This window comes from Cyrtonyx montezumae, unplaced genomic scaffold, assembly GCF_038088225.1.
Source record: "Cyrtonyx montezumae isolate F1298 unplaced genomic scaffold, pur_monq_1.0 scaffold_102, whole genome shotgun sequence".
Classification (NCBI taxonomy): Eukaryota; Metazoa; Chordata; class Aves; order Galliformes; family Odontophoridae; genus Cyrtonyx; species Cyrtonyx montezumae.
In genome coordinates, this window is record NW_027071829.1 from 76947 (window position 1) to 104477 (window position 27531).

At 62.4% G+C, this 27531-nt stretch overlaps 2 protein-coding genes across 2 annotated transcripts in view; one reads left to right on the top strand and one right to left on the bottom strand.

The window, feature by feature from the left end:
• Positions 1 to 61: 61 nt before the first annotated feature.
• The window catches only part of BOP1 (BOP1 ribosomal biogenesis factor), a 50172-nt gene continuing 22702 nt past the window's right edge, over positions 62 to 27531 (bottom strand). The window contains exons 4-16 of the mRNA XM_065729135.1: positions 7119 to 7273; positions 6503 to 6620; positions 6310 to 6411; positions 5806 to 6018; positions 5570 to 5731; positions 5314 to 5394; positions 5119 to 5188; positions 3538 to 3670; positions 2963 to 3143; positions 2078 to 2366; positions 1900 to 1984; positions 392 to 499; positions 62 to 236 (exon numbers count right to left, since the gene is read on the bottom strand). Coding sequence (XP_065585207.1) covers positions 83 to 236; positions 392 to 499; positions 1900 to 1984; positions 2078 to 2366; positions 2963 to 3143; positions 3538 to 3670; positions 5119 to 5188; positions 5314 to 5394; positions 5570 to 5731; positions 5806 to 6018; positions 6310 to 6411; positions 6503 to 6620; positions 7119 to 7273 — 1851 coding nt within the window. The 3' untranslated portion in view covers positions 62 to 82. The remainder of the gene's footprint in view (positions 237 to 391; positions 500 to 1899; positions 1985 to 2077; positions 2367 to 2962; positions 3144 to 3537; positions 3671 to 5118; positions 5189 to 5313; positions 5395 to 5569; positions 5732 to 5805; positions 6019 to 6309; positions 6412 to 6502; positions 6621 to 7118; positions 7274 to 27531) is intronic.
• SCX (scleraxis bHLH transcription factor) lies at positions 12099 to 19492 on the top strand. The gene is made up of 2 exons (XM_065729136.1): positions 12099 to 12631; positions 19076 to 19492. The coding sequence occupies exons 1-2, from the start codon at positions 12110 to 12112 to the stop codon at positions 19112 to 19114; spliced, it is 561 nt and encodes a 186-aa protein (XP_065585208.1). The 5' UTR covers positions 12099 to 12109; the 3' UTR covers positions 19115 to 19492.

Consider the following 27531-nt stretch of genomic DNA (forward strand, 5'->3'; position numbering starts at 1 on the left):
GTCCGTGGGTCGGAGCAGAGATGTTCCCGGCTCGTATTCGTTGGGGTGCCGGTGTTGTTGGGGTGCCGGTGTTGGGCAGCAGCTACGTGTAGAGTCGGACGGTGCCGTCGGCACCGGAGGAGAAGACCCACGGCTGCGTGGGGTGGAAGACGACGTCGAGGACGCCCAGGTCCAGGGTCAGCGCGTGGCCCTTCAGCACCTTCACCGGCACCAGCAGCGGGTTCTGCAGCAGGTCGCTGTGTGGGGAGGTGGGTCAGTGTGGGGCTCCGGATCCACCCGTGGGGTCAGCGCATCGATGCTCTGCACCCCATGCTCTACAACCAACCCTCTGCTGCCCCCCCCCAGGCCCACGGGAAGACATCCAACCCTCCCCGGCCCAACTCCCACGTACTTGTAGACCATGCCATGGCACACGATGACGGTCCCGTCGTCCGAGCCCGAGGCGAAGAGCGGGTAGTGCTTGTGGAAGGCCACGCTCCTCAGTGCCTTCCTGTGGTGCCTGCAAAGGGGGATCGTAAAGTCATGGAATCGTGGGGTGGTTGGGTGGGAAGGGTCCTGAAAGGTCACAGAGCCATGGGATGGTTGGGTTGGAAGGGTCCTGAAAGGTCAGACAGCCATGGGATGGTTGGGTTGGAAAGGTCTGGAAAGGTCAGAGAGCCATAGGATGGTTAGGTTGGAAGGGTCCTGAAAGGTCAGACAGCCATGGGACAGATGGGTTGGAAGGGTCCTGAAAGGTCAGACAGCCATGGGATGGTTGGGTTGGAAGGGTCCTGAAAGGTCACAGAGCCATGGGATGGTTGTGTTAGAAGGGTCTGGAAAGGTCAGAGAGCCATGGGATGGTTAGGTTGGAAGGGTCCTGAAAGGTCACAGAGCCATGGGATGGTTGGGTTGGAAGGGTCTGGAAAGGTCAGACAGCCATGGGGTGGTTGGGTTGGAAGGGTCCTGAAAGGTCAGAGAGCCATGGGACGGTTGGGTTGGAAGGGTCTGGAAAGGTCATAGAGCCATGGGATGGTTGAGTTGGGTTGGGTTGGGTGAGTTGGGAGGATCCTTGCAGATCACAGAACCACAGCATGGTTGGGTTGGAGCACCCTTAGTGGTCATCCATTCCACCCCCACCATGGGGCTCATCAGCTCCAAGCCGCTCAAAGGTCCAACCCCATACAAAGACTTCCAACGAAGGGCATCCACAACACAAACACGGCCCCCCTACACAGCCCCTTCCCCCAAAATCCTCTGACCTCGGCACTACGACCCACGCCTCTGCCTACTTGCACCTGAGCTGCTCCTAAAGCACCGATTTTGGGGTTATTCGGGGTGCACTTTGATCATTTATTTTTCTGAGTTCTTGTTTGTTGCTTCTAAAACCAGGGACCGGGCCGGAGTATGAAAGCACGTGAAGGTAATCACCGCTTTGCTACGGGAAACCCCCACCTAAGGGATTTGATTTAGGAGTTGGGTAGGGATAGTGATAGGAGGATGGTTGGACTAGATGATCTTGTAGGTCCTTTCCAACCTTATGAACCTATGAACCTCGGGTGAAGCTGTATTGTCACTCGGGCTCTTTGTACAAGAACTTCATTCTGGGACAACTGAAAGATGCTGGAGTGCATCGCTTTGTGACTAGCACTACCATAGATGTATGGATTCATTGGGAGCTGGGACGGGGTGCCTGCCCTCACTGCAGCTCAGTGGGGTGTGTGTAGGACCCGGACTGTGAGAGGCAGCGCTGAAACCAGCGACTCTCACTGATAGGACATTCAGCTTCCACCCCATGTGTGTTTGGAGCACCTCCAATAAAGCTGACTCCAGAGGGCAGTGCTTTAGAAAATGATGGTCCCCCGAGCTCTGTGGCACAGGCAGGGAAGGATGGGGGTGGTCCTGGGGGGGATCGGGGCTCACCGCAGCAGCTGGTAGGGTCGGGTGGAGAGGTCCAGGTCGAACCAGGCCAGCTTGCTGTCGTAGCTGCCGCAGATGACGTTGTCACCTGGGGGAGGGAATGGGACATCCATCAGCGGGTGAACCCCGCACGCCTCCATCGGCACCGTGGGGTGCTCCGTCCCGGCACCGCCGCCCGTACCTGCGGGGTGGATGGCCATGCTGGACACCCACTTGCAGTTGGCCATCAGCTTCTTGGTGAGCTCCTGCTTGAGGAGGTTGTAGACGCGGACGTAGCGCTGCGTGGCCACGAAGAAGTAGGGCCGGATGGGGTGGAAGAGGACGCACTGCACCATCCCCTTGCTCTTGCGGAAGGGGTTCTGGCTCCAGCGCTTGCTGGTCTGGTGGATCAGCACTTGCATGTTGCTGTTGTCGGCCACGACGGTGGCAAAGTAATCGCCCTTCCCGTGCCAGGTCACCTGCTTCAGGGCCTGCGGGGAACGGAGGGGGATGGTCGTGGGTCAGACCCGTGGAGTGATAGAAAGGGAGGGCTGGAAGGGTCCTTAAAGATCACAGAATCATGGAATGGGTTGGGGAGGATCGTAAAGATCACAGAGTTATGGGATGGTTGGGTTGGGTTGGAGTAGTCCTTAAAGATCATAAAACTACAGAATGGGTTGGGCTGGAAGGGTCCTTAAAGATCGTGGAGCCATGGGATGGTTGGATTGGGAGGGTCCTTAAAGATCACAGAACCACACAATGGTTGGGTTGGAAGGGTCCTTGAAGATCATAGAACCACACAATGGTTGGGTTGGAAGGGTCCTTAAAGATCATAGAGCCATGGAATCATTGGGTTCGGAGGGTCCTTAAAAGATCATAGAACCACACAATGGTTGAGTTGGAAGGGTCCTTAAAGATCATAGCATTACAGAATGGGTTGGGTTGGAAGGGACGCAAGCCAATGCCTTGCCCCAACCCAACACCATGCACTTGGCCATGTTGACCCTCACTGACCCACAAAGGCCCCCTCCCCAGGCCCATCAATGGGGCTGCCCCACACCATCCCCCAGGACCTCTCTGTCCCCACCTTGCTGTGCTGCACCGTCAGGCGGATGCCCCTGCCGTGCTCCTCGCTGGTGGCTGTGACCCACTGGACAGGCTGCACACGCTCCTCCTCAGGTGGCACGTAGGACTCCAGCACCTGGTCGGTGGCCCCATAGAGCAGCTTGTCCCCAAGGCACGGGTTCACCAGCAGCACCGACTGCTCCCTGCGGTGTGGGATTGGGGAGGGAAGGGCTCAGCGCACTGCTGGTGGGGGGAAACCCTTCTGCAAGCTCTGAGTGGTGATGGCGTGGGGATGGGTGGGATGGGGCAAGCCTTCTGTAGCCAGAAAAGGGATGAGAGCTCGAGACCAGAGGCCCTGCTGCTGGAGGTGAGTCCCTAGGATCTCCACGGAGGATAAAATGCTCCAGGAGAGGAAATTCAGAGACACGAAATCATGGAGTCACTACGGCTGGAGATGATCCCCATGCCACCCATGCCCACTCATAGAATCATCCAACCACTGAAGTTGGAAAACATCCCCAAGGTCACCACATCCAACCACCACGGGCAGCTCCCGGTGGGTCAGGAGGGTGCAGGGCAGCGCACGGGGACACTCACACGCAGACGGCCACCAGGCAGACGGTGGGGTTGGGGTTCCAGGCAATGCTCTTCACCACACCTCCCACGGGCAGGGTCTTCATGCAGCGCGCCGTGCACACCTCCCAGAAGCGCACCGTGCCGTCGTCGGAGCCTGCAGAAAGCACGCGGCGTGTCACGGAGACGTGCAATCGTTAAGGTTGGAAAAGACTGCCAAGACCATCAAGTCCAACCATCAACCCATCCCCACTCAGAGAATCGTTGAGGTTGGAGAAGACCACTAAGATTACTGAGTCTGCCCATCCCCACCATCTCCCCACTCAAGAGAGCTGAAGATCGCTGAGTCCAAACATTGACCCTTTCCCACCAACTCCCACTCAAGTGACTCAAGGAAGTGTCAGGGTTGGAAAAGACCACTAAGAGCATCGAGTCCAACCATCAACCCATCCCCGCCATCTCTCCACTCAGAGAGTCATTAAGTTTGGAAAAGACCACTAAGATCATCGACTCCAACTGTCCACCCATCTCCACCATCCCCCCACTCACAGAATCAGTGGAAGAGTCAGGGTTGGATAAGACCACTGAGATCGTCGAGTCCAACCAATGACCCACCCCCTCCATCCCCCCACTCAAAGGAGTCACCAAGGTTGGTGAAGACCACTGAGATCATCGAGTCCAACCATCTCCCCCCCCCCCCCCTCCATCCCCCCACTCAAAGGAGTCACCAAGGTTGGTGAAGACCACTGAGATCATCGAGTCCAACCACTGACCCCCCCCCCTCCATCCCCCCACTCTTGGAATCGTGGGACTGCTGGCATTGGAGAAGACCACTGAGGCCATGGAGCCCAACCACCGGGTCCGGCCCAGGACTCCATGCGGTCTCAGCGCTGGTACGGCCGCGGCTCAGCACCAATGTGGGGCGCCACGAGATGCCACAGCACCACGAAGGCGAGACGTGAGCGGGGGCTGCAGCAAAAAGAACAGCCCCCACCCCGCAGCTCTGCCCGTGGTCGGCTCCCGGCACAGCTGCCGTGCTGGCAGCACGCCCGGCTCAGCGCGGCACGGCTCGGCGCGGCTCAGCACGGCACGCAGCGGCGTGGCTCGCTGCAGGATGCGGCCCGTGGGTGCAGGTAGCGGTGGCACGCGCCGTGTCCCCACAGCTCAGGGGTTATTTTTACCGCCTGAGCTCAGCCGCGTTCCCAAGCCGGGGCCAGGAATGCCGCGTTGTGCAACCGGCCGCCGCCGCGGCCACCGGGAGCTGGCAGCCGGGAAGCGCCGCGCGCTATAAAAAGCACATGTGCCTTAGTGGGCTGTTAACTGCCATCTGCTCTCAATCTGCAGCCTCCGGGGCTGCGCCGCGCTCACTTTCTCCGCTGTTGGGATGCAGACTCCTGGGTGGGGTCCTGGAAAAACCCACGGAGCCGCGAGCGGCTTGGGGACGCGGTGCTGTGGCTCTGCGCCCGGGCTCTCCCCCGTCCTCCTCCCCCCCACCACAGCTCTGACATGTGCAGAGCCCCGAGCTGGCGCACAGCAATGCTCCCGAGCAGCTCCAGCAGCGCTGAAGTGTTCGGTGACGCCGCGGTGCACGGCGCGGGGCCGTACCTGATGCCAACCACTGCCCGCTGGGGGAGACGCTGATGCAGCGCACCAGGCTGCTGTGCCCGCGGTACACCTGGGGGAGGAAGGGGAAAAGGAGGAGGGTGAGGGTATGCAGAGACCACCCCCACTCCCTCCCCCCCGGCTCTGCGGCACCCAAAGCACGGCACTGCGCACCCACCGCTCCGCACTGCCGCTTACCAGAGCCTGCGTGGTGGGGAAGGGCTGCAGGTCCCGCGGCTTCGGCAGCTTCGGGATCAGATCCTCGGGATCTACGTTCACCTGCGAGAGGAAGGGAGTGGGACACGGCCCAGAGCTCCATCACAGCTCTGTGTGCACCACTGTCATCCGGCACACGGCGCACCGGGGACGGGGGCACGCACCAGGGCGAGCACTGCCCACTCTGTACATCCCCAGGACACACGGGTTGGGGTTTTGGGGCCGGGGAGGCTCTCACCCTCATCTTCCTCTGCCGTGGGCAGAGATAGAGGTCGAGGCAGCGCTCGAAGCGCTCCTGGATGAAGCGGGGGTACGCCGGCACGGCGCGCAGGCAGCGGTACTGCTGCGGCACGAAGTTCAGCCGTCGCTCGGCCGGCTCCTGCTGCTCCCATGCCAACTTCTGCAGGGGAGGAATGGGGTCAGCGGGGCGGGATGGAGCTCGGGTGGTTTCCTGCCCGCAGCCGGACCCTCTACCTCCTCCTCGCTGAGCAGGTACTCGGGCGGAGGGTTGTAGGACTCCTCGTGCCCCGGCAGCTTCATCTTGGGGGCTGGGACGTGCATCTTGTGGCGGCCCAGGATGGAGTTGGGGTCCTCGTGGGCCCAGAGGTCGTAGTACGTCGGGGTGTCCTCCTTGGGCTTGCGGGGTTTGATCCAGCCCATCTTGATGGCGTGGACCAGCTTGGAGACCTGCGGGAGGGGGACAGGTCAGCCCCGGGGCTGCCAAAACACAGTGCATATGGGGAAGATACGGGATGTGGGGATGGGAAGTGACGCCCTGAGTGTGGCTCTGCCCCCAAGATGCGTGGGGCCACAAAGGACTGGGGGGGGCTTTGGCATGGGGTGTGCAGGAGCTGCTGCTATGGGGATGGTGGTGGGTGTGGGTGGACTCGGGCAGGGAGGGGATGGGTACGGCTGTGACTGGAATGCTGCAGAATGCTCAGATACACACTCCCAGCCCCACGGAGCACCCACTCTCACCTTCTCCTTCTCAATGAGGGATGGGATGAAGCTCCGCTTGTCCGCCGGGCGATTGGTCACCGGGTGGATCATGACCTCGTGGGTGAAGAAGTCAATGGCCGGCTGCGGAGACACACGGAGCCACTGTGCTGCCCCTGCCCCCACCAGACCCCACTCCGCATCACCTGGGAGCGCAGGGAAGGCCATGACCCACCTCGTAGGGATTGAAGTGCACGTCCCCAAACTGCCCTTTCTGGAGCCGATGCACCAGGTCCACCTGCTCGTCTGTCAGCTTTATGTCTGCGCCCGTCATCTTGTCCTGGACCGTTCTCCTGCAGGAGGTGAGGCAGAGGTCAGGCTCTGGAAAGGAGATCTCCGGGGAAGGACCTGGAGGTCCTGGTTGACCCGGTTGGCCAACCATTGGGCACTGTGTGGCCAATGGTTGACAAATGGTTGATCAACGGTTGGCCAACGGTTGACTAACAGTTGACCAGAGGCTGACCGTGAGCCAGAAGTGAGCCCTGATGGCCAACAAGGCCAACGGTGGCCAACAAGCTGACCACAAGCCAGAAGAAAGCCCTGGTGGCCAAGAAGGCCAAGGGGACCCTGGGGTGCATTGTACAGAGCGTGGCCAGCGGGGCAGGGAAGTGCTCCCCACTCCACTCTGCCCCTGAGAGGCCCCAGCTGGAGCACTGGGACGTGCTCCCTGGAGATGTGCCCAAGGATGTGGTCCTGGGCAGCCTGAGCTGGTGGGGGGCTCCCAGCCCACGGCAGAGGTGGAGATGGGGGTTCCTACCAACCCAACCACCCCGTGGCTCGATGACACTCACCAGTAGTCAGGGTTCTCCATCTTCTCCAGGAACTTGTCCAGCTCGTCCTTGTTGCGGATGGGTTTGTAGATCCTCTTGCCCTCCAGGTCATAGCCGATGTGGGGGAAGTCCTGGTACCACTCCATGGGGATGTTGCCCACCGTGTTGCGGATGTCCTGGAGCAGGGAGGACAAAGAAAGGTGAGAGGGGGGGGGTCTGGGGTCTGCGCACAGTCACGAGTCCAGGGTGAGAACAGCCAGTAGGATTGCCACTGTGCAACCATCAGTACAGCCACACAACCATTGGCACGGCTACAACCTACACCATGACCACACAACCATCAGCACAGCCACACAACCATCGGCATGGCTACAGCCTACACCACAGGTATACAACCATCAGCATGGCTACAGCCTACACCACAGCCACACAACCATCAGCACGGCCACACACCCACTGGCATAACTACAACCTACACCACGACCACCATCAGCATGGCTAAACAACCATCAGCATGGCTACAACCATCAGCATGACTACAACCTACACCACAGGTACACAACCATCAGCATGGCTACAACCATCAGCATGGCCACAACCTACACCACGGCCACACAACCATCAGCACAGCTACAACCTACACCCACATAACCTTCAGCATGGCCACAACCTACACCGCAGTCACACAACCGTCGGCACGATGGCCTCACTCCTCACCTCCCGACCATATCTTCCCTTTTCAGGGTCTGGGGTTGGGCCGGAGCCAGGTCCCGCTGTCCTCTCTCCCTCAACCCCGGTGTTACACAACACAGAGACCCCAACCCCAATTACCAACACCCCGCAAGGAGGTGTGACGGTGACCTGTGCCCCCCACACCGCGCAGCCAGGGGTCAACCCTCACCCCGCCACCATCTGTTCCCCATAAACACCTGCAGACTGCACCGGGGCCTCCACGGAAAAGCTCCGGGCGCCCCGAGGAGCGGAGCTGCTGGGCCGCGCCGCACCCATCCATCACTCCCAAGCACACGTCAGCGCAGGATGTGCGCGGCCCCAGGGGGGGGGGACTGGGCAGGAATTTCCCGAGCTGAGGGGACACGGTCGTGATCACGGTGCTGTGGGACCGCTCCATGTCCCGGTGCAGGCAGACAGACACCGGGATGGCGGCTCTGGATGGCTCATCCCACGGGCAGCAGCAGGGATGCTGATATGTGAGAAGGGGCTCCATCGAAACGCCCGCTCTGTGAGCTCACCCCATCCCCGCTGCCGAGTGGGATGATGCAGAGCAACGGGGGGGCGGGGGTGGGGACAGCAGCATCCAAGGGCGTGGGGTGCTGACCTCGGCACTGAGCTGGGCACGGATGCTCCCATGCAGCTCCAGATCGAAGTTGGAACTGACCTCCGAGACCCCCAGGCCCATCTCCCTTCCACCCCACCACGTCCCCAAGTACCCCATCTCCACAGTTCCCAAACACCTCCAGGGAATGTGACCCCTCCCCACCCCCCCCCCCCCCAAATTCCCCCTGTGTGGCCGTCTGACCGCTCTGTGAAGAGATTGCTCCTAATACCCGACCTGAGCCTCCCCTGGCACAGTGTGAGGATGTCCCCACGCATCGCACTGGGACAGCACCAAAGCAGTGCAGAGACGCAGACAGAGGGGACAGAGGGGACAGGGGTGTGGAGTCCTTTGTGGGGCTCTGCAGACTCAAGCAGTTTGGCTTTCTCAGAGCTGTTTCCCTGTACAATGCTCCCCCCACCTGGGTGCTCCCCCCACCTGGGTGCTCCCCCCACCTGGGTGCTCCCCTCATCTGGGTGATCCCCCCACCTTCAAGCTCCCCACATTTGGGTGATCTCACCTGGGTGCTCCCCTTACCTGAGTACTCCCATCACCTGAGTGAGTGCTCCCCCCCACCTGAGTGTTCCCCTCACCTGGGTGCTCCTCCCATCTGGGTGCTCCCCACACCTGTGTGCTCCCCACACCTGGGTGCTCCCCACACCAGTGTGCTCCCCACACCTGAGTGCTCCCCACACCTGTGTGCTCCCAACACCTGGGTGCTTCCTATCACCTGGTTCCTCCCCACATCTGGGTGCTCCCCCACCTGGGTGCTCCCATCACCTGGTTCCTCCCCACATCTGGGTGCTCCCCCACCTGGTTCCTCCCCACATCTGGGTGCTCCCCCACCTGGTTCCTCCCCTAACCTGGGTGCTCCCCCACCTGGGTGCTCCCCGCAGCCCCACGTGCACTGAGCACAGCCGTGCTCTCCCAGCAGTGTTTGCCGCAGGCACTCGGCCGTGTTTACAACAGCCCGGGCTGTGCCGGCTCCGGCCGAGCAGACGGAGCGTCTCTTCCCCGAGCAGCTCAGCTCCGCCAGGCGCTGCGGACTCTGGACGCAGGAATCCCTGGGTGAAGCTGTTGCCAGGATCGCAATGAGCCCGGGACGCGTTCCCTGCGCACAGCAGCTCCGGGGGCCCTGGAGCTGCACAGCGGTGCTGCTGTGTGCTCCGAAACCTGCACCGTGCCATGTGTGGCGCGGACAGGATGGACCCCCCCTCCCTCCCCCCTCCCCACCTCCCCCTTTCTGACTCAGCCCATCCCCAGAGCTGTGTCCCCAGCTCTGTCCATCCCGGGGCAGGGAGCAAATCTCCGCGTGCCACCAGTGCCAGTGTTGGTGCCACCGCGCACCAAAACCCCGCAGGGACGCACAGAGCCGTGGGGACGATCTGCGTCCCATCCCTTCCACCCCCAACACGGGTGATGTGAGGACCCCCTGAGGATCCCCGACCCGGGGCTGTGCCCCCTCCCACCCCGCCGGTGTTGACAGTGCATGGGTGGGGGGGGGGGATGCGGAGCAGCGGCGGAGGCAGTGCCGTCACTCAGCGCACGTCTGGAAGTTGTTCTTGGATGGGCCCTGGGCATTCCTAGACGCACATTCCTGGCAGCTGGAGCGCGTCGTAGGAAAGATTCTTTGCTTGAAAATATCCGGTCCACGTGGAGGAGAGGAGGGGACGGGGAGAGAGCTGAGCCACGGCACCCTCTGTGCCCCGGGGCTGCGGTGGGGGGACGGCTGTGCCCCCCATGTGAGCAGGACCCGTGCCCAGGCAGCGTGCCTGCAGGGTCCCAGCACCACGAGTGGGGCCGTGGGGCTGGGGCTCAGTGGGCTGCGGGAGAGGCATCCCCATATGTAGGGGTTATAGGGAAAAGGGGCACGGAGAGGGGGCAGGGAAAAGCCCCGGGAGCAGGGTGAGGCCGCGGGCAGCAGCCCCGCTGCCGTCATTTGGGGGGCACCGGTGCCAAACTTCCAGGTAATAAAACTGTGTTTGCAGCTGGAAAGGCCGTGGAGGGGGAATTTCAGACTCTGCCCTGTGCCGGGGCGGAGGTGGTGGCCAACGGGATGGGATGGGGCAGTGGGACAATGGCCAGGAGTGGGAAGACAGCGGCTAACAGGATGGGATGGAGCAGTGGGATGTGGATAGGAGTGAGATGGAGGTGGCCAATGGGATGGGATGGGGCAGTGGGATGCATCCAGGGATGGGACAGCGGTGTCCAACGGGATGGGACGGAGCAGCGGGACTGAGCCAGGAGCGGAGCTGGGGGTGGGATGCTCCCGGTGCCAATCCGGCTGATTTTGGACAAGGGAGATGTGAGCCAGCGTTGGGGCTGGTGCTTTGGCCACGGCCCAGCGCTGAGCGTCACCTGCAGCAGCACTGCTGCATTCCCACCCCACGTGGGCAGGAGGGCCGCAGCCTCCCGCTTCCTCCTCCTCCTCCTCCTCCTCCTCCTGGCTGTGAGGGACGGACGTGCTTCTCTCTGGGAAGGACAGTGCAGGGAAAAGCGCCCGGGGAAGGCGCTGGGACGGAAGGTGCTGGAGAAAAGCAGGATCGTTAACGGAGCTAAACGAAAGCAGATGCCTCCGTGAGCCGGGCTTTTCCAAAGCACGCTCCGAGCGCTCGGACACGGCACGGGGTTGGGGGGTCGAGAGGGGGGGGGGACACACAACAAGTGGCAAAGATCCTTCCTGGTGGGGCCAGGACGCTGCTTCACCAGCGCAGTGCACAAAGATGGGGCTCAGCCCACGCTTTTGGGGTTTGTGTGCACACTGGGGCGGTGCAGCTGAGGATTTCCTGCCCCCTCCTCACGAAGCGCAGCCCTGCAGCACTCCCGTGGCTCCAACCCGCCCCATTTATCTGCCCCACAGAACCGGGCAGCTCTGGGGCTGCACCTGGCACGTCACAGAGCTGATGTTTGGCTTCAGGTTTCCCCCCAAAATTGCCTCCCCCGCCCCGAGCTGCCCCAGAGCCCCGGATTCCTTTGCCTCACGTGAGCCGCAGCCGCTGGGGCCATCTGGGAGGCAGCACCGCGGGCGGCCCCCAAAGGGTTAATCCCTCCTCTCTGCCCCATTAGCACCGATAGGGTCACCGTGAGGGGGAGGGAGGGAGGAGCCTCCCGGGGGTCCCCTCCAGCAGCCCCAGCTCTGACCCCCGGGGCGCAGAGCACGGCCAACCATACCCCCGCATTCAGGCAACGTCTGTGCCCCACACTTATGGGGCCAGGAACACCGCATGCTGCAGGGAAGCAAGGGAACCCCCCCCCCCCCCCCCAGATAGCCATACCCACACCCCTGAACCCTGCATCCGCGGCAAGGGGCCGTCAGGTCCTGGCAGGTGACACGCACAGCGGGCGCTCCGGGGTTGGGGGGAGGGAAGAGGGGGGGGGGGAGTTACGGAAGGGTTAACCCCCCCGGGCAGCGCAGGTAGGCTGAGCCTGCGGGGCGTGGGGCGGTGCCTGGCTGCCCACCGCCCTATAAAGCCCCGCGCTCCGGCCCCACTCGCGCCTTAGGATGCACATGGTGCCGGCGGGGGACAGCGCAGCCGCGCGTGGTCCTTAACCCGTTGGGTCCGGGGGGCACGGGGACCCCCTCCGTCACCGAGCTGCCCCCCGGCAGCGCCGGGGCTGTGGCATGCGGCGGGGCTGAAGGCGGCGGTGCCGGCGGTGCGCGTGGTGCCGGCTGCTCGCCATGTCCTTCGCCATGCTGCGCCCCGCGCCCGGCCGTTACCTGTACCCCGAGATCAGCATGCTGTCGGAGGACGAGGAGAACGGCAGCGAGAGTTCGGGCTCCGACGAGAAGCCCTTCCACTTGGACGCCGACGGCTTCGGCATCAAAGCCGGCAAGAGGAGGAACGGCAAGAAGCCCGGGCGGCTGCACCGCGAGCCCCGGCAGCGGCACACGGCCAACGCGCGGGAGCGCGACCGTACCAACAGCGTCAACACCGCCTTCACGGCGTTACGCACGCTCATCCCCACCGAGCCGGCCGATAGGAAGCTCTCCAAGATCGAGACGCTGCGCCTGGCCTCCAGCTACATCTCGCACCTGGGCAACGTGCTGCTGGTGGGCGAGGCGTGCGGCGACGGGCAGCCCTGCCACACCAGCCCGGCCTTCTTCCACCACGGCGGCGGCGGCAGCCCCCCGCCCCGGGACCCCGAGAACTCCCAGCCCAAACAGATCTGCACTTTCTGCCTCAGCAACCAGAGGAAGCTGGTGAGTGGCTGCGTGTGACGGCCCGAGGGGTGGGGGGACGGACTGGGGAGTGCGGCGGGACGCAAGGTTTGGGCGTGGGAGTGCGGCAGAACCCAAGGGTTGGGCATGGAAATGGGGCAGGACCCAAGGTATGGGCATGGAAATGGGGCAGGACCCAAGGTATGGGCATGGAAATGGGGCAGGACCCAAGGTATGGGCATGGAAATGGGGCAGGACCCAAGGTATGGGCATGGAAATGGGGCAGGACCCAAGGTATGGGCATGGAAATGGGGCAGGACCCAAGGTTTGGGCATGGAAATGGGGAAGAATCCAAGGTTTGGGCATGGGAATGGGGAAGAATCCAAGGTTTAGGCATGGGAGTGTGGCAGAACTCAAGGTTTGGGCATGGAAATGGGGAAGGATCCAAGGGTTGGGCATGGAAATGGGGCAGAACCCAAGATTTGGGCATGGAAATGGGGCAGAACCCAAGGTATGGGCATGGAAATGGGGCAGAACTCAAGGTTTAGGCATGGGAATGGGGCAGAACTCAAGGTATGGGTAGGGAAATGGGGCAGAATCCAAGGTTTGGGCACAGGAAGGTGGCACAGCCCGAGGTGTGGGCATGGAAATGTGGTAGAACTCGAAGTGTGGGCACGAAAATGCAGCAGGACTCGAGGTCTAGGCATGGAAAAGTGGCACAACCTGAGGTCTGGGCACGAAAATGCAGCAGGACTCGAGGTCTAGGCATGGAAAAGTGGCACAACCTGAGGTCTGGGCACGGAAATGTAGCAGGACCCCAAGTTTGGGCACAGAAATGCAGCAAGACCCAAAGTTTGGGCAGGGAAATGTAGCAGGATCCAAAGTTTGGGCATGGAAATGTAGCAGGACCCCAAGTTTGGGCAGGGAAATGTAGCAGGACCCCAAGTTTGGGCACAGAAATGTAGCAGGACTCAAAGTTTGGGCATGGAAATGTGGAAGAACTGAAAGTTTGGGCACAGAAACGTGTCAGAAGCCAAGATTTGTGCACGGAAATGCTGCACAGCCCGAAGTTTGGGGAAGGAAATGAGGCAGAACCCAAAACTTGTGCGTGGAAACGCAGCAGGAGCCAAGATTTGGGCACGGAAACGTGGCACAAGCCGAAGTTTGGGCAGGGAAATACGGCAGAACACAAAAGCTGGGCACAGAGACACGGTGCCTCCCTCCAGCACGTGAAGATCTAATGCCTCCAAACCCCAAAAAGCAAAGGGGGGGAGGGGGGGGAACGGGGAACCCCCGAGGGTTTCAGGAGCTGGAAATGGGAGCAGAGGGACAGGGAGCCCCATGCGTGGGGCATGGGGCAGTGCCGGGTGGCCGTGTGCCCGCAGGGAAATGCTTTGGTGTCCTCTGAGCGCCCCAAGGATGGGGGGCAGTGGTTGTGGTGGTGCACCCAGTGCAGCTGTGGGTTCATCAGAGGTTCCTCCGTGACTCTGTGCCTTTAGGAAAATGCCGTTATCGAGCCGTGGCCCTGGGGTGGGCAACGCTGCTGGCACAGGGCAGCAGCCAGGGCCAGAGGACCCTCCGTGAGGACGCACCACATATAGGACCCAGTGGTGGTGGGGGGGGGGAGCAGGGGCAGCAGGGAGGGCTGTCTGTGCGCCGTGTCCTGCGCACCCCCCTTCATCCCGGGAGGAGGATGAAGAGGAGGAGGATGGAGCCGTGGAGGATGTGGGGCTCCAAACGGCGAAGGTGGAGCGCTCACGAGTGGACTGTGACAGCTCGAGAGCTTCTGAGCAGGAAAAGCACAAACCCGCTAATCCTCCCCGCACGCACTTCCAGCTCCGTGGGGCCGAAGGATTTACACCCACATCCCCCCGGCTCCTCCGGGGCCTGGAGCACCCACGGGGGAGGGATACCCCGTGCTCCCCACCAACCTTCCTGCAAACAGAAGCTGCAGGTGGAGGGGAGAGATCCCACAGAGCTGGAAGGGAAAACTTCCGCTCCCTTTGGAAACCTCCAGCGCTTTCCTCCGTCTCCGAAGCACCGCCAGCTTTGCACTGACCTCTCTCAATCCCCATTGCTGCAGCTTTTGTCAGGAGAAATCCCTCCCCAAGAGCTGGACATCTCTATCCCTGCGGTAACTCCGGGCAGACCCCCCCCCACATTGGTGCTCGGAGGGTTTGAGGCGCTCCAAATACGCTCCTTTGGGGACGGATCGCAGAGGGCCGTGGCCCCGCGCTCGCTCTGAGCTGCTCCAGAAACCATCTGCAAACCAGGACGGCCACCGGGCACACGGTGAGGGGATGGAGCTGCAAAGCGAGGCAGCCCCCAGGACCCCCAGCAGCACACAAAGCAGCCCCCAGACCCCCACATGCTGCAGGAGGCAGCCCCCGAACCCCTAGATACCACAGAAGGCAGCAACCAGACCCACAGATACCAGAGGAGGCACTCCCCGGACCCCTGCCCATGGTATGAGGCCCCCTTTCCCAGCACAGGAGGGAGCCCCAAAACCCCATCCACGGCAGGAGGCAGCCCTGGGCCCCCTGCCCGTTGCTCAAGGCAGCCTCGAGACCCCTGCCCACTGCACAACACGGGGCAGAGAGCCCTGCCCATGAGCCCGCTGCATGACGAAGGACAGAGACCCCCACCCACTGCACAAGATGGAACAGAGACCCCTGCCCACGTGCCTACTGCATGACAAAGGGCAGAGACCCCCCCACCCATTACACAAGACAGCGCAAAGACCCCCTGCCCACCTCAGGAGACGAGGCAAAGACCTCTGCCCACTGTGCAAGATGGAGCAGGGATCCCACTTACGTTCCTATTGCATGATGGAGCACAGCCCCATGGCACAGGAGGCAGCCCCCAGCCCCCTGCACATGTGCCCGTGGCACAGCACAGGGCACAGCCCCCTGCCCATGGCACAGGAGGCAGCCCCCAGCCCCCTCCCACAGCACAAAGCAGTCCCCATCCCCCTGCCCACGGCAGGGATCAGGGCAGAGCCCACTGCCCACGTCCCCCTGGCAGGAGAAAGGGCTCTGCGTGCGCGGGCCATCCATCCCCACCCCGCAGCGCTCGCTTTTCCACCGTGCCTTTCTGCTTACGTGTGCGGATGCCGTCCCGACCAACACGCCTTCATGGCACACAGTCCAGCGTTCTGCTCGGACGGGAGGGCACGCGGGGGGGCCGGGAGCTCGGGATGTGGGGCAGCACCACTTCCTACAAACCCTCTCCGTCTCGGTCACGGTGCTCGGTGGGCAGCGGGGGGCTCACCCAGCTCCGCGTCCCAGTATGGTGTCCCAGCGTCCCAGTGCGTTCCCGCTGGGATTTGGGGGCCAACCCCAACCCCGTACCCCCAGGAGAAACCCTCCTGTTTCATTTGTTGCCAAACGGAGTTGGTGAGCAACGGAAAGAGGTGGGCACGGGGTGTTCTGTGCCCAAACCTATGGGGACCGGGTTGTGCCACGCAGACACGAGCAGGAGGGAGGTGGAATCCACTCAGGATTTGGCATTCGTGCGTGTGTGTGTGTGTGTGTGACACTGCTGGGCAGCAGGGCCAGGCCCGTGTCTGTGGGGCTGTGGCACAGTGGGCACTGCCGGCAGCTGCAGGTGGAGGGGGAGGCTGTGCCACAGTGAGGGCGGTGAGCAGGGGGGCATCGCCTCCCTGGGATCCTCTGGGGGTCCCTTAGTGGGTACCGCCTGTGCTGTCCCCTCCAGGATGAAGGGTGATGGCTGGGGACACAGTGATGGTGGGGACGTGGTGCTGGCACGGACACGGGGACACGGCACTGGTGGGGGACACGGTGCTGGTGGGGGACACGGCACTGGTGGGGGACATGGTGCTGGTGAGGAGATGGGGACACGGCACTGGTGGGGGACACGGTGCTGGTGGGGGACACGGCACTGGTTGGGGGACACAGTGCTGGTGAGGAGATGGGGACACGGCACTGGTGGGGGACACGGTGCTGGTAGGGACACAACGCTGGTGGGGACAGGTGGGGACACAGTGCTGTGGGGGGACCTGTGCTACTTCTGACGGGTGAAGGGCAGCGGGCACGGGGCAGTGCTTGCACACCCCGGGCCGGGCTAAGGGTCAGGCTCCATTTCAGCACAAAAATCCCAAACTCGATGGCATTCCCTTTGCTGAATGCACTCACAGCTGAGACCCTTGGTGGGATCGACCTCCATGCACCCACAGAGCCCACACTGAACCCTGAGGCTCACGAGCACAAGTTTGAGAGGCAGCAAAAATGGGGGAGGGGGCACCGAGAGCAGCCATGAGCTCAAGGGGGTGGCAGAGGGAACGAAGGAGACGGGGGCAAAACCTCCTCTCGGTGCTTGCAACCTGCACCCAGTGGCTGCCCCAGACCCACGGACACAAGCCAGCGCCGGGCACTCCACAGGGGCCAAAGGGGTTCATCATTTGCACGGTGATGGAGCCTGGCAACTTCTGCTGGCACGGGGACAACACCGGTGCTCAGAGCTCTGCCCCAAGGAGGACGAATGTCCCCGTCCCAAAGCAGAGCGGGGTGGGCACCCCAGTGCTGTGCAGAGCACCCAGGTGGCACCCAACCAAGCTCTGCCTGTTGCACCGGGAACCCCCCCCAGCTGGGAGCGGTGGGCTGGGGGTGGGGGGTCCCGGCAGAGCCCGATCCCGCAGGACCCGGTGCTGGGAGCGGGCTCGGCTCTGCCCCAGGGCAGAGCAGCGTGGCACGGCGGGAGCCCGGTGCCTAATGGGGCCGGCAGCCCCCGCTGACCCCGCGGCTCCCCCACGGTATCTGGAGATGGGCCGGCTACGCAGCCCCCCCCGTAATTTACTGTTCCTGCTGCACTTAATGGCAGCGGAAAGGCAAGGTGATAGGGGAAAAAATATGAGGCGGGATTTTCCGAATCCCCATTTCCTCTCCAGACAGCACAAGAACTCCTGGGGCCCGAACATCTGGGAAATTTAATTTTACCATTTCGGAGCTGAACTCCCCTTCCCCTCCCCTCCCCACCCCCCCCCACCCCCCCCCCCCGGTAACAAAGGAAGAGTCAGAGCCGGGGCTGCACGTGCAGCGTGGGGGAGGCTGCGCTGGCAATGCGGTGGAGCGGTCCCGGCACAACCACGGCACGGCCACAATGGCAAAGGGTGCACAGTGCTGGCAGGAGGCAGAGAACCATAGAGCCATGGGATGGAAGGGTCCTTAAAGATCAGAGAGCCATGGGAGGGTTGGGATGGAAGGGTCCTTAAAGATCAGAGAGCCATGGGAGGGTTGGGATGGAAGGGTCCTTAAAGATCAGAGAGCCGTGGGAGGGTTGGGATGGAAGGGTCCTTAAAGATCAGAGAGCCGTGGGAGGGTTGGGATGGAAGGGTCCTTAAAGATCAGAGAGCCGTGGGAGGGTTGGGATGGAAGGGTCCCTAAAGATCAGAGAGCCATGGGAGGGTTGGGTTGGGTCCTAAAAGATCATAGAGCCCTGGGATGGTTGGGTTGGAAGGGTCCTGTAAGACCACAGAGCTATGGGATGGTTAGGTTGGAAGGGTCCTGTAAGACCACAGAGCTATGGGATGGTTGGGTTGGGTCCTAAAAGATCAGAGAGCCATAGGATAGTCAGGTTGGGTTGGGTCCTTAAAGATTGTAGATGGGATTGAGTTGGGTTTGGACAGGTCCTTACAGATCACAGAACTACAGCAAGGTTGGGTTGGAAGGGACCTCAAAGTCCCCCTCCCGCAGCCCCGCTCCTGCTGTGGGCTGGTTGCCCCCCACCAGATCAGGTTGCCCAGGGCCCCATCCGGCCTGTCCATTTCCATCAACAGGAAAGGAAAAGCAGCAGCTCTGCTTGCGCCCACCTGGCCAGGGTGGTACTGGTGGGACTGGTGGTGCTGGTGGTGCTGGTGGTACTGGTGGGACTGGTGGGACTGGTGGTGCTGGTGGTGCTGGTGGGACTGGTGGTGCTGGTGGGACTGGTGGGACTGGTGGGACTGGTGACAACAGTGATGACAGCAGCGGTGGTGGCTGTTGCGTGGCTGATGTGTTGTAGATGGCGGTGGCGGTGTTGATGGTGGTACCGGTAATGGCGGCAGTGGTGGGGTGGTACTGGTGGCAGCGATACTGGTGGTGATGGTGGTACTGGTGGGCACTGGCACGGGCTGCCCAGGCAGAGTTGGGCTCCCCGTCCTGTGCATGTCCCAGAACGGTGGAGATGTGGCACTGGGGGACGTGGTCAGTGGGCACAGTGGGACGGGTTGGGGTCGGACTCGGTGACCTCGGAGGTCTTCTCCTGCCTTAATGACTCCGTGATTCTATGGCACCGGTGGTGGGGATGGTGGTACTGGTGACAGTGACGAGGTCTCCCTCTCCCCGCTACTGAGACCCCGCTCTTCGCCCACCTTTCCCCGTGGGGACGGTGGGAGAACCCCACGGGGACACGTGGCCGCGTGCTGTTGCCGACCCCAGCAATCCCAGCCCAGTTCTCCAACTCGCTCACCCTCATCCCTCTTCTCTACAGAGTAAAGACCGCGACAGGAAGACGGCGATCCGGAGCTAGGCGCTCCCGGGAAGGGCGGCACGGAGGAGCGGACAGGCGGACGGAAAAGCCACACACACCGAACCGCGGCCACGGACGCTCTCCTGCCTTCACCGGGGACAGCCGAGCGGTGTCACCCCGCAGGACCCTGCCCCTATGGGGCTGTGGGACAGCCATGGGGCCGGGCAATGGGGACGCCCCGCTGGGACTGAGCCACGCTGGGGACGCTGCCGCCGGGACCGACCGTCCCCGTGCTGTCCCCTCCAGCTTTGAGCCACGCCATCCCCTGAACTGAGGCCCGGGGTGCTGCATTTGTTGAGTTTCATCAATACATGCTGGTGTTTCATGTCATTGATACGGTACTATAAAGCCTGAGCAGCTCGTGTCATTAAAAAATGAGTACGGTTCAGAGCGGAGGCAGAAGCCTCGTTCCTTCCAGCCCAGCACAGCTCTGGTTCTGCAGCGCCAGGAGCTCCGTGCCGGATCCGGCCGCGGCAGCAGGTAAAGGCAGTGCTTGGTGAGGACCAGATGCTGCAGCTGGGCCGGGTTTCCTGGGGAAATCAATTACATGTGCAGCAGCAAACCCGGCGCACGGTGCTCCCCCCAGCTCGGCCGCCCCGTGGGCCGCAGGGCAATGAAGTGCTCCCCAGCATCACCAGAACGGTGGCAGTGGGTCCAGAGTGGGGATGTGTGGGATGAGTGGCACTGGGGTGCGTGCAAAACGGGGAGGGGGGTGGTGGGGGATGGGGCACAGGGTGTGGAGGAGCCTCGGGGATCTGCTGCGTGCTGGATATCAGCAGAAGGAGCACGGCCACCGCCGGCCCTCACGTGTGCGGTGCAGTGCCCATAGCAAATGCAGACCAGGAAAGCCCAGGTCAGTGCTGGCGAGGAGGTGTGTACAGAGGAGCCTGGAGCTGCAACGTGGCATCTCCCACCTTGGGTCTGTGCAGCACTTTCTATCTCGGGTCAGTGTGGCACCTCCTCTCCTGCAGCACCTCCCGTGTCAGGACCACGTAGTACCTCCTGTCCTGGGACTGTGGAGCCTTTCCCATCCTGGGATTTGGTGGCATCTCCCATCCTGGGATTTGGTGGCATCTCCCATCCTGGGACTGTGCAGCGTCTCCCATTGTGAGTCCACACAGCATCTCCAATCTGCACCATCTCCCAGCTGGGGACAACCTGGAATGTCCCATCTCAGGACACTGTGCCATCTCCCACCTTGGGATCATGCAGCACACCCCATATTGTGCGGCATCTCCCATCTCAGGACCGCATGGCATCTCCCATCCCACGCAGCATTTCCCATCTCAGGGCCATGCAGCATTTTCTGTCTCAGGACCAGGTGGGATCTCCCATCTTGGGACAACACGGCATCTCCCATCTTGGGACCGTGCAGCATCTCTTATCTTGGGACCGAGCAGCATTTCTCATGTTGGAACTGAGCAGCACGTCCTACTTCGTGTAGCATTCTCCTATCTTGGGACCGCGTGAAACCTCCCATCTCAGGACACTGTGCCACCTCCAATCTCATGAGCACGTGGCACTTCCCATATTGGGACTGTGCAGCTTCTCCCATCTTGGGACACGGTGCCATCTCCCATCTTGGGACCACACGGCATCTCCCGTCTCATGCAACATCTCCCACCTCAGGTCCGTGCAGAATTTCCCATCTTGGGACCACGTGGCATCTCCCATCTTGGGACTGGGCAGCATCTCTTATCTTGGGACCGTGCTGTACTTTCCATGCTGGGACAACACAACATCTCCCATCTTGGGGCCACATGGCACATCTCATCTTGGGAAAGCATAGCACCTCTTATCTTGGGACCGTGAAGTACTTCACACGTTGGGCCTCTGTGGCATCTCCGGTCTTGGGCCCATGCAGCATCTCCCACCTTGCGTAGCATTCTCCCACTTTGGGATCATATGGAACTTCCCATCTCAGGTCACTGTGTCATCTCCAATCTCGGGACCACACGGCATTTCTCATCTTGGGACTGTGCACCACCTCCCATCTCGGGACCTCATGGCATCTCCCACCTCATGCAGTATCTCCATTTCGGGTCCATGCAGCATCTCCTGCGTTGGGATCATGTGGCATCTCCTGTCTTGGGACCACACAGCACTTCTCATCTCAGGACATTACAGCATCTCCCATCTTGGGAACGTGCAGCTTCTCCTACCTTGGGATCATGCAGCATTTCCCACGTTGGGACTGTGTGACATCTCCAATCCCGCCACCAAGTGGCATCTCCCATCTCAGGACCACGTGGCAGTGCCTGTCTAGGGACCGCATGGCACCTCCTAACGGGGCCATGTGGCATCTCCCATCTTGGGACTGCATGGTATCTCCCATCCTGGGACCACGTGGCATCTCCCATCTCGGGACTGCGTGGCATCTCCCATCTCGGGTCTACATGGTATCTCCCATCCTGGGACCATGTGGCATCGCCCACCTCATGCATAGGTTCTTAGGTTCATTAGGTTCATTAGGTTGGAAAGGACCTACAAGATCATCTAGTCCAACCATCCTCCTATCACCATCCCTACCCACTGAACTACTAAATCAAATCCCTATAGGTTCATAGGTTCATAAGGTTGGAAAGGACCTACAAGATCATCTAGTCCAAGATGAGGACTAGATGAAGTCCATGCACTAGATGAAGTCCATGCAGCATCTCCCATCTCAGGTCCATTCCATTTCCCATCTCGGGACCACATGGCATCTCCCATCTCGGGTCTACATGGTATCTCCCATCCTGGGACCACGTGGCATCTCCCACCTCATTCAGCACTGTCCCATTTTGGGACCGGTGCCATCTCCCACCTCGGGACCCCGCGTGCCACGCTCTCCCACATGGGAGCTCATGGCACCTCCCTCGGTCGCGGGGCAGCCGAGGGCAGCAGGGAAGGCTGCAGTGCTGCCTGGGGCAGCTCGCTGCAGCCCCATAGGGTGAGGGGCAGTGGGGACCCCGGGCTCAGCGTGGGGTCGGGGGCATCACGCCGGGATTTGGATGCCTTCCTACGCCTGGACGTGGCAACGTTGGTGTTTTTACTTTTGATATTGTCAGTTTGAAGCTGGAGAAAGGGGTTTGGAAGGCTCCCTGCCTCTCAGGCCGCGCTCAGAGGCACATGGAGCAGAGATGGATCATTTTAAAACGAAACTGGGAGGCACTGGGGAGGAGACGTTCAGCGGAGCCCTCCCGGGTGCTGCAGATGAGGTCGCAGCACTGTGCCACCACTCCTCTTCCATCCACCACCGCTCTGCTCCGTGCAGCCACAGGCATTGGACGTCTGCAGGGCGATGGGCACCGGTGCCTGTGGGATGGGCAGCATGCAGCAATCCCCTTCCCCCACCCGGACATCGCAGCCCTGCTGCAGCCCAGTGCCCACGTTCAGCTCCTGGCAGCGCTCCTCTGTGCCTGTTTCTGGCTGTTTCCACTTCTGCACGGCGTGTTTCTGCCTTCGCACAGCTTGGTTCCCTACACGAACCGCTTCTACCTTGGCACGCTTTGCTTCTGCATTTTGCACGGGTTATTTCTGCCTCTGCCGTTTGCTTTTGCCTCAGCCAGGCTTGTCCTCACCTTTGCACGGTTTGTTTCCACCTTTGCGCAGCTGTTTCCATCTTTGCACGCCTTCTTCCCACCCTCGCATCACTTCTTTCTGCCTTTGCACAGCTGCCGCATTTGCACACTCCGTTTCTCCGTTTCCACCCCCCCCCCAACAACACAGAGCTGCCCCCCCACTGCAGGGCTCTGCTGATGGTCGCCTGCACCCCACATCCTGCAGCGGGAGCTCGGGGTGCGGGGGGACAGCAGACCCCAGCATGGGCCACACAGCCCCCCCCTCCCCCCAGGTCCCCCCAGACGCAGCTGCAGCTCCCGATGATCATTTCCATGCACCCCCCAGGCCCCCGCCCCACGGCGTGCAGCTGGCAGCCGTTAAAGCCACGCAGGTGGCAATTATGGGGCAGCCGGGAGGCAAAAAGGAAGGGCTTTTGCCAGCCCCCCCCCCCCCCCCTGCTATGGGGAGAGCATGTCATGGGGTGCCCCTCGCACCCAAGCAATGGGGAATCACGAACTGGGGTGCAGGGGTGGTGGGGAGCTGCTGGGGAGCAGCTCTGAATGCAGACCCCCATGTCCCGTTGGGTCCGAGCCCAAGGACGGGACGTGCAGCCTCTGGGGGCACGACCCTGTGCTTCCCCCCACACAGTGTACAGAGCTGGGGGGGGGGGGGGGGAGAAATTGGGGAGCTGGGGGGGGGGATGGGAAGTGTGGGGGGGTGCTGAGGTCTGGGGAAGATTTGGGGAGCTGAGGAGCTGGTGGGGATGCTGGGAACTGGGGGAGTGCTGGAGAGCTGGGGGTGATGAGAGCTGGGGGGTGCTGGGGATGGAAACTGGGGGGGGAGGGCTGAGAAGCTGGGGGGAGAAGCTGGGAAATGGAGGGGGTGCCGGGGAGCTGGTGGGGATGATGAGAACTGGGGGAGCTCTGTGAGGGTCTGGGATTGATTCTGGGACATGGGGTGGTGCTGGGGAGCTGGGATATGCTGGGCACTGGGCACTGGGCACTGGGCACTGGGAGGATGCTGGGGAGCTGGAGGGGATGTAGGGAGCAAAACCAGCCCAGAGGAGCCCTGGGTCCCCCAAATCCTACACATCTCAGGAGTTCCCTGGGAGGGAGCGGAGCCTTTGGACACCTCGTGCACCCCATGGGTGCTCAGGGCTCAGCAGCCCCATCCCCGGGTCCCTTCCCACCTGCCCCACACAGCTATGGGGCTGCGGGAGCCCTCAGGGTGGGACGTCACCGCAAAGGGGCAACGCGAGTAACCCAACGCCGCGTTTCCTCCTCCTCATCCGCAGGAACCGCAGACGGAAGGGGGATGGGGGGGCACGGGTGTCCCCACAGCGCTCGTGTCCCCCACAGAGCTCATGCCCCCACACTGCTCGTGTCCCCACAGAGCTCGTGTCCCCACAGAGCTCGTGCCCCCACAGCGCTCGTGTCCCCACAGCTCGTGTCCCCACAGCGTTTGTGTCCCCACAGCTTATGTCCCCACACTGCTCGTGTCCCTACAGCGCTCGTGACCCCACACACCTCGTGCCCCCACAGCGCTCGTGTCCCCACGGCACTTGTGTCCCTGCAGCATTCACGCCTGCATGACACTCGTGTCCCCGTGATGCTCGGGTCCCCACAGTGCTCCTGTCCCTGCAGTGTTCACGACCCCGCAACGCTCACATCGCAGTGCTGCTCCCGTCCCCACGGCGCTCATGTTCCTGCAGTCACGTCCCCATGACGCTCGTGCCCCTGTCCCCACGAGCTCAAGTCTCCACCACACACACGGCCACGTCCCCATGACGCTCGTGCTCCTGCAGTGCCCACGTCCCCGTGTCACATCTCTGTGACGCTCACGTCCCTCTGATGAACACTCTTACCCCACAAAATCACGCTCCCACACCACTGGTGCCCCCGTGGTGCCGGCATCCCCACGATGCCGCTGTCCCCGTGACCCTCGTGTCCCCACACCTCCCCAGGGTACCCCAGCACCTCCACGAAACTCTCGGGGTGCTCCATGGGGGAGGGGTGAAAGCGGTGCTGAGCCACCCCCCGGTGCACACGGCTGCGGGATGCGCTCGGCATCACATCACCGCCCCGCTGGGGACGGCAGCCACACCCGGTCCTCCGGTGCCCTCAGAGGGTCCCGCAGCCACGCAGACCCCCGTCCGGGTCCCGGTGCCGGGGCAGAGCCGCGCTCCACCTGATCCACGCCGAGGTGCTCACACCGCGCTCCCGCCAGCACCTGCGCAGCCGCCAGGAAACACGTGTGACCCCGCCGCTCCGCCGCCCCTTTCTTCCCTCTGATTTAGGGTCTGCGAGCTGCCTCCCCCTTCCTCCCCACCCCCAATGCATGCCAGCTGGGATCCCAGCGGGGCATGTGCTGCTGAACCCCTCCAGGGGGAAACGGGGATCCCCCATTGGGGCAAGAAATGGGGATCCCCCATTGGAGCAGGTGCTGCTGAACCCCCCCAGGGGGAAATGGGGATCCCCCATTGGGGCAGGAAATGGGGATCCCCCATTGGGGCAAGTGCTGCTGAACCCCCCCAGGGGGAAATGGGGATCCCCCATTGGGGCAGGTGCTGCTGAACCCCCCCAGAGCAATGGGGATCCCCCATTGGGGCAGGTGCTGCTGAACCCCCCCAGGGGGAAACGGGGATCCCCCATTGGGGCAGGTGCTGCTGAACCCCCCCAGAGGAATGGGGATCCTCCACTGCTGCAGGCGCTGCTGAACCCCCCCAGGGGGAAACGGGGATCCCCCATTGGGACAGGTGCTGCTGAACCCCCCCAGAGCAATGGGGATCCCCCATTGGGGCAGGTGCTGCTGAACCCCCCCAGGGGGAAATGGGGATCCCCCATTGGGGCAGGTGCTGCTGAACCCCCGCAGAGGAATGGGGATCCCCCATTGTGGCAGGTGCTGCTGAACCCCCCCAGGGGGAAATGGGGATCTCCCATTGGGACAGGTGCTGCTGAACCCCCTCAGAGGAATGGGGATCCCCCATTGGGACAGGTGCTGCTGAACCCCCCCAGAGCAATGGGGATCCCCCATTGTGGCAGGTGCTGCTGAACCCCCCCAGGGGGAAACGGGGATCCCCCATTGGGGCAGGAAATGGGGATCCCCCATTGGGGCAGGTGCTGCTGAACCCCCCCAGAGCAATGGGGATCCCCTACTGCTGCAGGTGCTGCTGAACCCCCATCCCGGAGCAGCGGGAACCCAGGCCTGGCCCAGCGCAGACCCCTCCACTCCTCATCTCCATCTGTGTCCCCATATCCCCAGCAGCCTGCGGACCCCCCCCCCCCCCCCCTCTTACAACCCCAACCCCCCACCCCCCCCACAGCCGCAGCTGCGGGGCCGGATTGGAAGCGCAGGTACGCGCTGGCGCGCTGCCCGTCTCCCCTGTGTCTGTCTGGGGGAAGAGGAAGCCGGTCCACCTCTGGAATCCTTCACTCTCTCCTCGTTGCTGCTCTCCCCGCGTCCCCCCCCCGGGGATTCGGGGTCAGCCGCTCTCTCCCGGTCTCTCTTTTTTCCCCTGCCCCTATCGGATTACAATGCGTGCAGTGTTCGCTCCAAATCCCCCTCCGCACGTTAATTCTGCTCCTCTGTCTCTTAACTACCAAAGCGTTTTCCTGTGCCTCCTGTCTTTCCATTCTCCCCTCCGCTATTTTTTATCTCTGACAAATAGAGGGACGTCAGCTCCAATTGGAGCCCCATCCGCGGGCAGTGGGCAGTGCCCGGCGCTGGGAGGTGGGGGGGGGGGGGGGGGGAGGGGAAGCAATCCTGGGTGGTTTCAGCCCTCTGTGGGGCTGGGAGAGGGGCTGGGACCCCCCCCCCCCCCAATCCGGGGTCAGCAGCCACCTGCCTCAGTTTCCCTTTGCTAGGGATGCTGTCCCATTTTGGTGTCGGGAATGGTTCCCAGCTCTGTGGCAAGGAGCGCGGTGGGGACGGCCATGGACGGCTCTGCTGGATAGGAGGGATGGGTGGATGGATGGATGGACGCAGTGCGGCGGTGGATGTGAGCAGAGGATGGAGCTTGGGGTGGGGGGGGAGGGCTCAGGGCTGGGATTTCCCTACACCGTGCGTGGGGACTGCAAGGAAGGAGGTGGAAGGCACCAGGGCAACATGTGAAATTCCACGTGGACACAAGGAAATGCCGAGCTCCAGCACGGGATGCTCGGAGAGATCGTGGGGTCTGCAACCAGGAGACGCTCAGAGCAATAGGAACACAGCTCCAGAAGAGCCACAGCCCCACTGGGTCTGGGGGGTATGAAGAGACCCCCCCCCGAGGCTCACTGATCAGCACTGCCAATGGCAGTCATCAGTAGGTTCCAGAGTGAACAGGGGCTCACAGCAGTGGCAGCAGCACAGGAGCACGGCCAACGTCTGCTCCGCATCCCATGGGCTTTAGGGCTATGGGGGAAGCTCACACGGTAGGACAAAGGGGGTGCAGGCTCTGACCCCCCCCCCCAACCCCATGCAGCTCCACCCCCCCACTCCTCCCCACCTCGGATCTTTCCGTGCTGATTTACTGCCCGCAGCAAAAGTTTCCCTCTCCGACTCCAAGATTCCTTGCGTTTTGGCTCCCGCTCCCGCAAACCCGAATCAACTGTTAATTTTGGCAATCCCCCCCTCCGTGCTGCTCTGACCGTGCTCGGACTTTTCCATTCTAAACACCTTGAGAGCTGCTCCCGGGGGGTGGGGCTGGGGGTGACACAGGCATTCCCCTCTCCCCAGGCACCGTGCCCCGCATTGCTGCTGTGCGTTGTGACACTACGGCTCTGGAGAGGTCTCAGCACCATGAGATTCATGCTCAGGGGGGAACAGGAACCCCACAGAGAGCACTGGGACCCCACAGTGTGGGGCTCACCTGGCACCAGGAGTCCTCCGGTGCC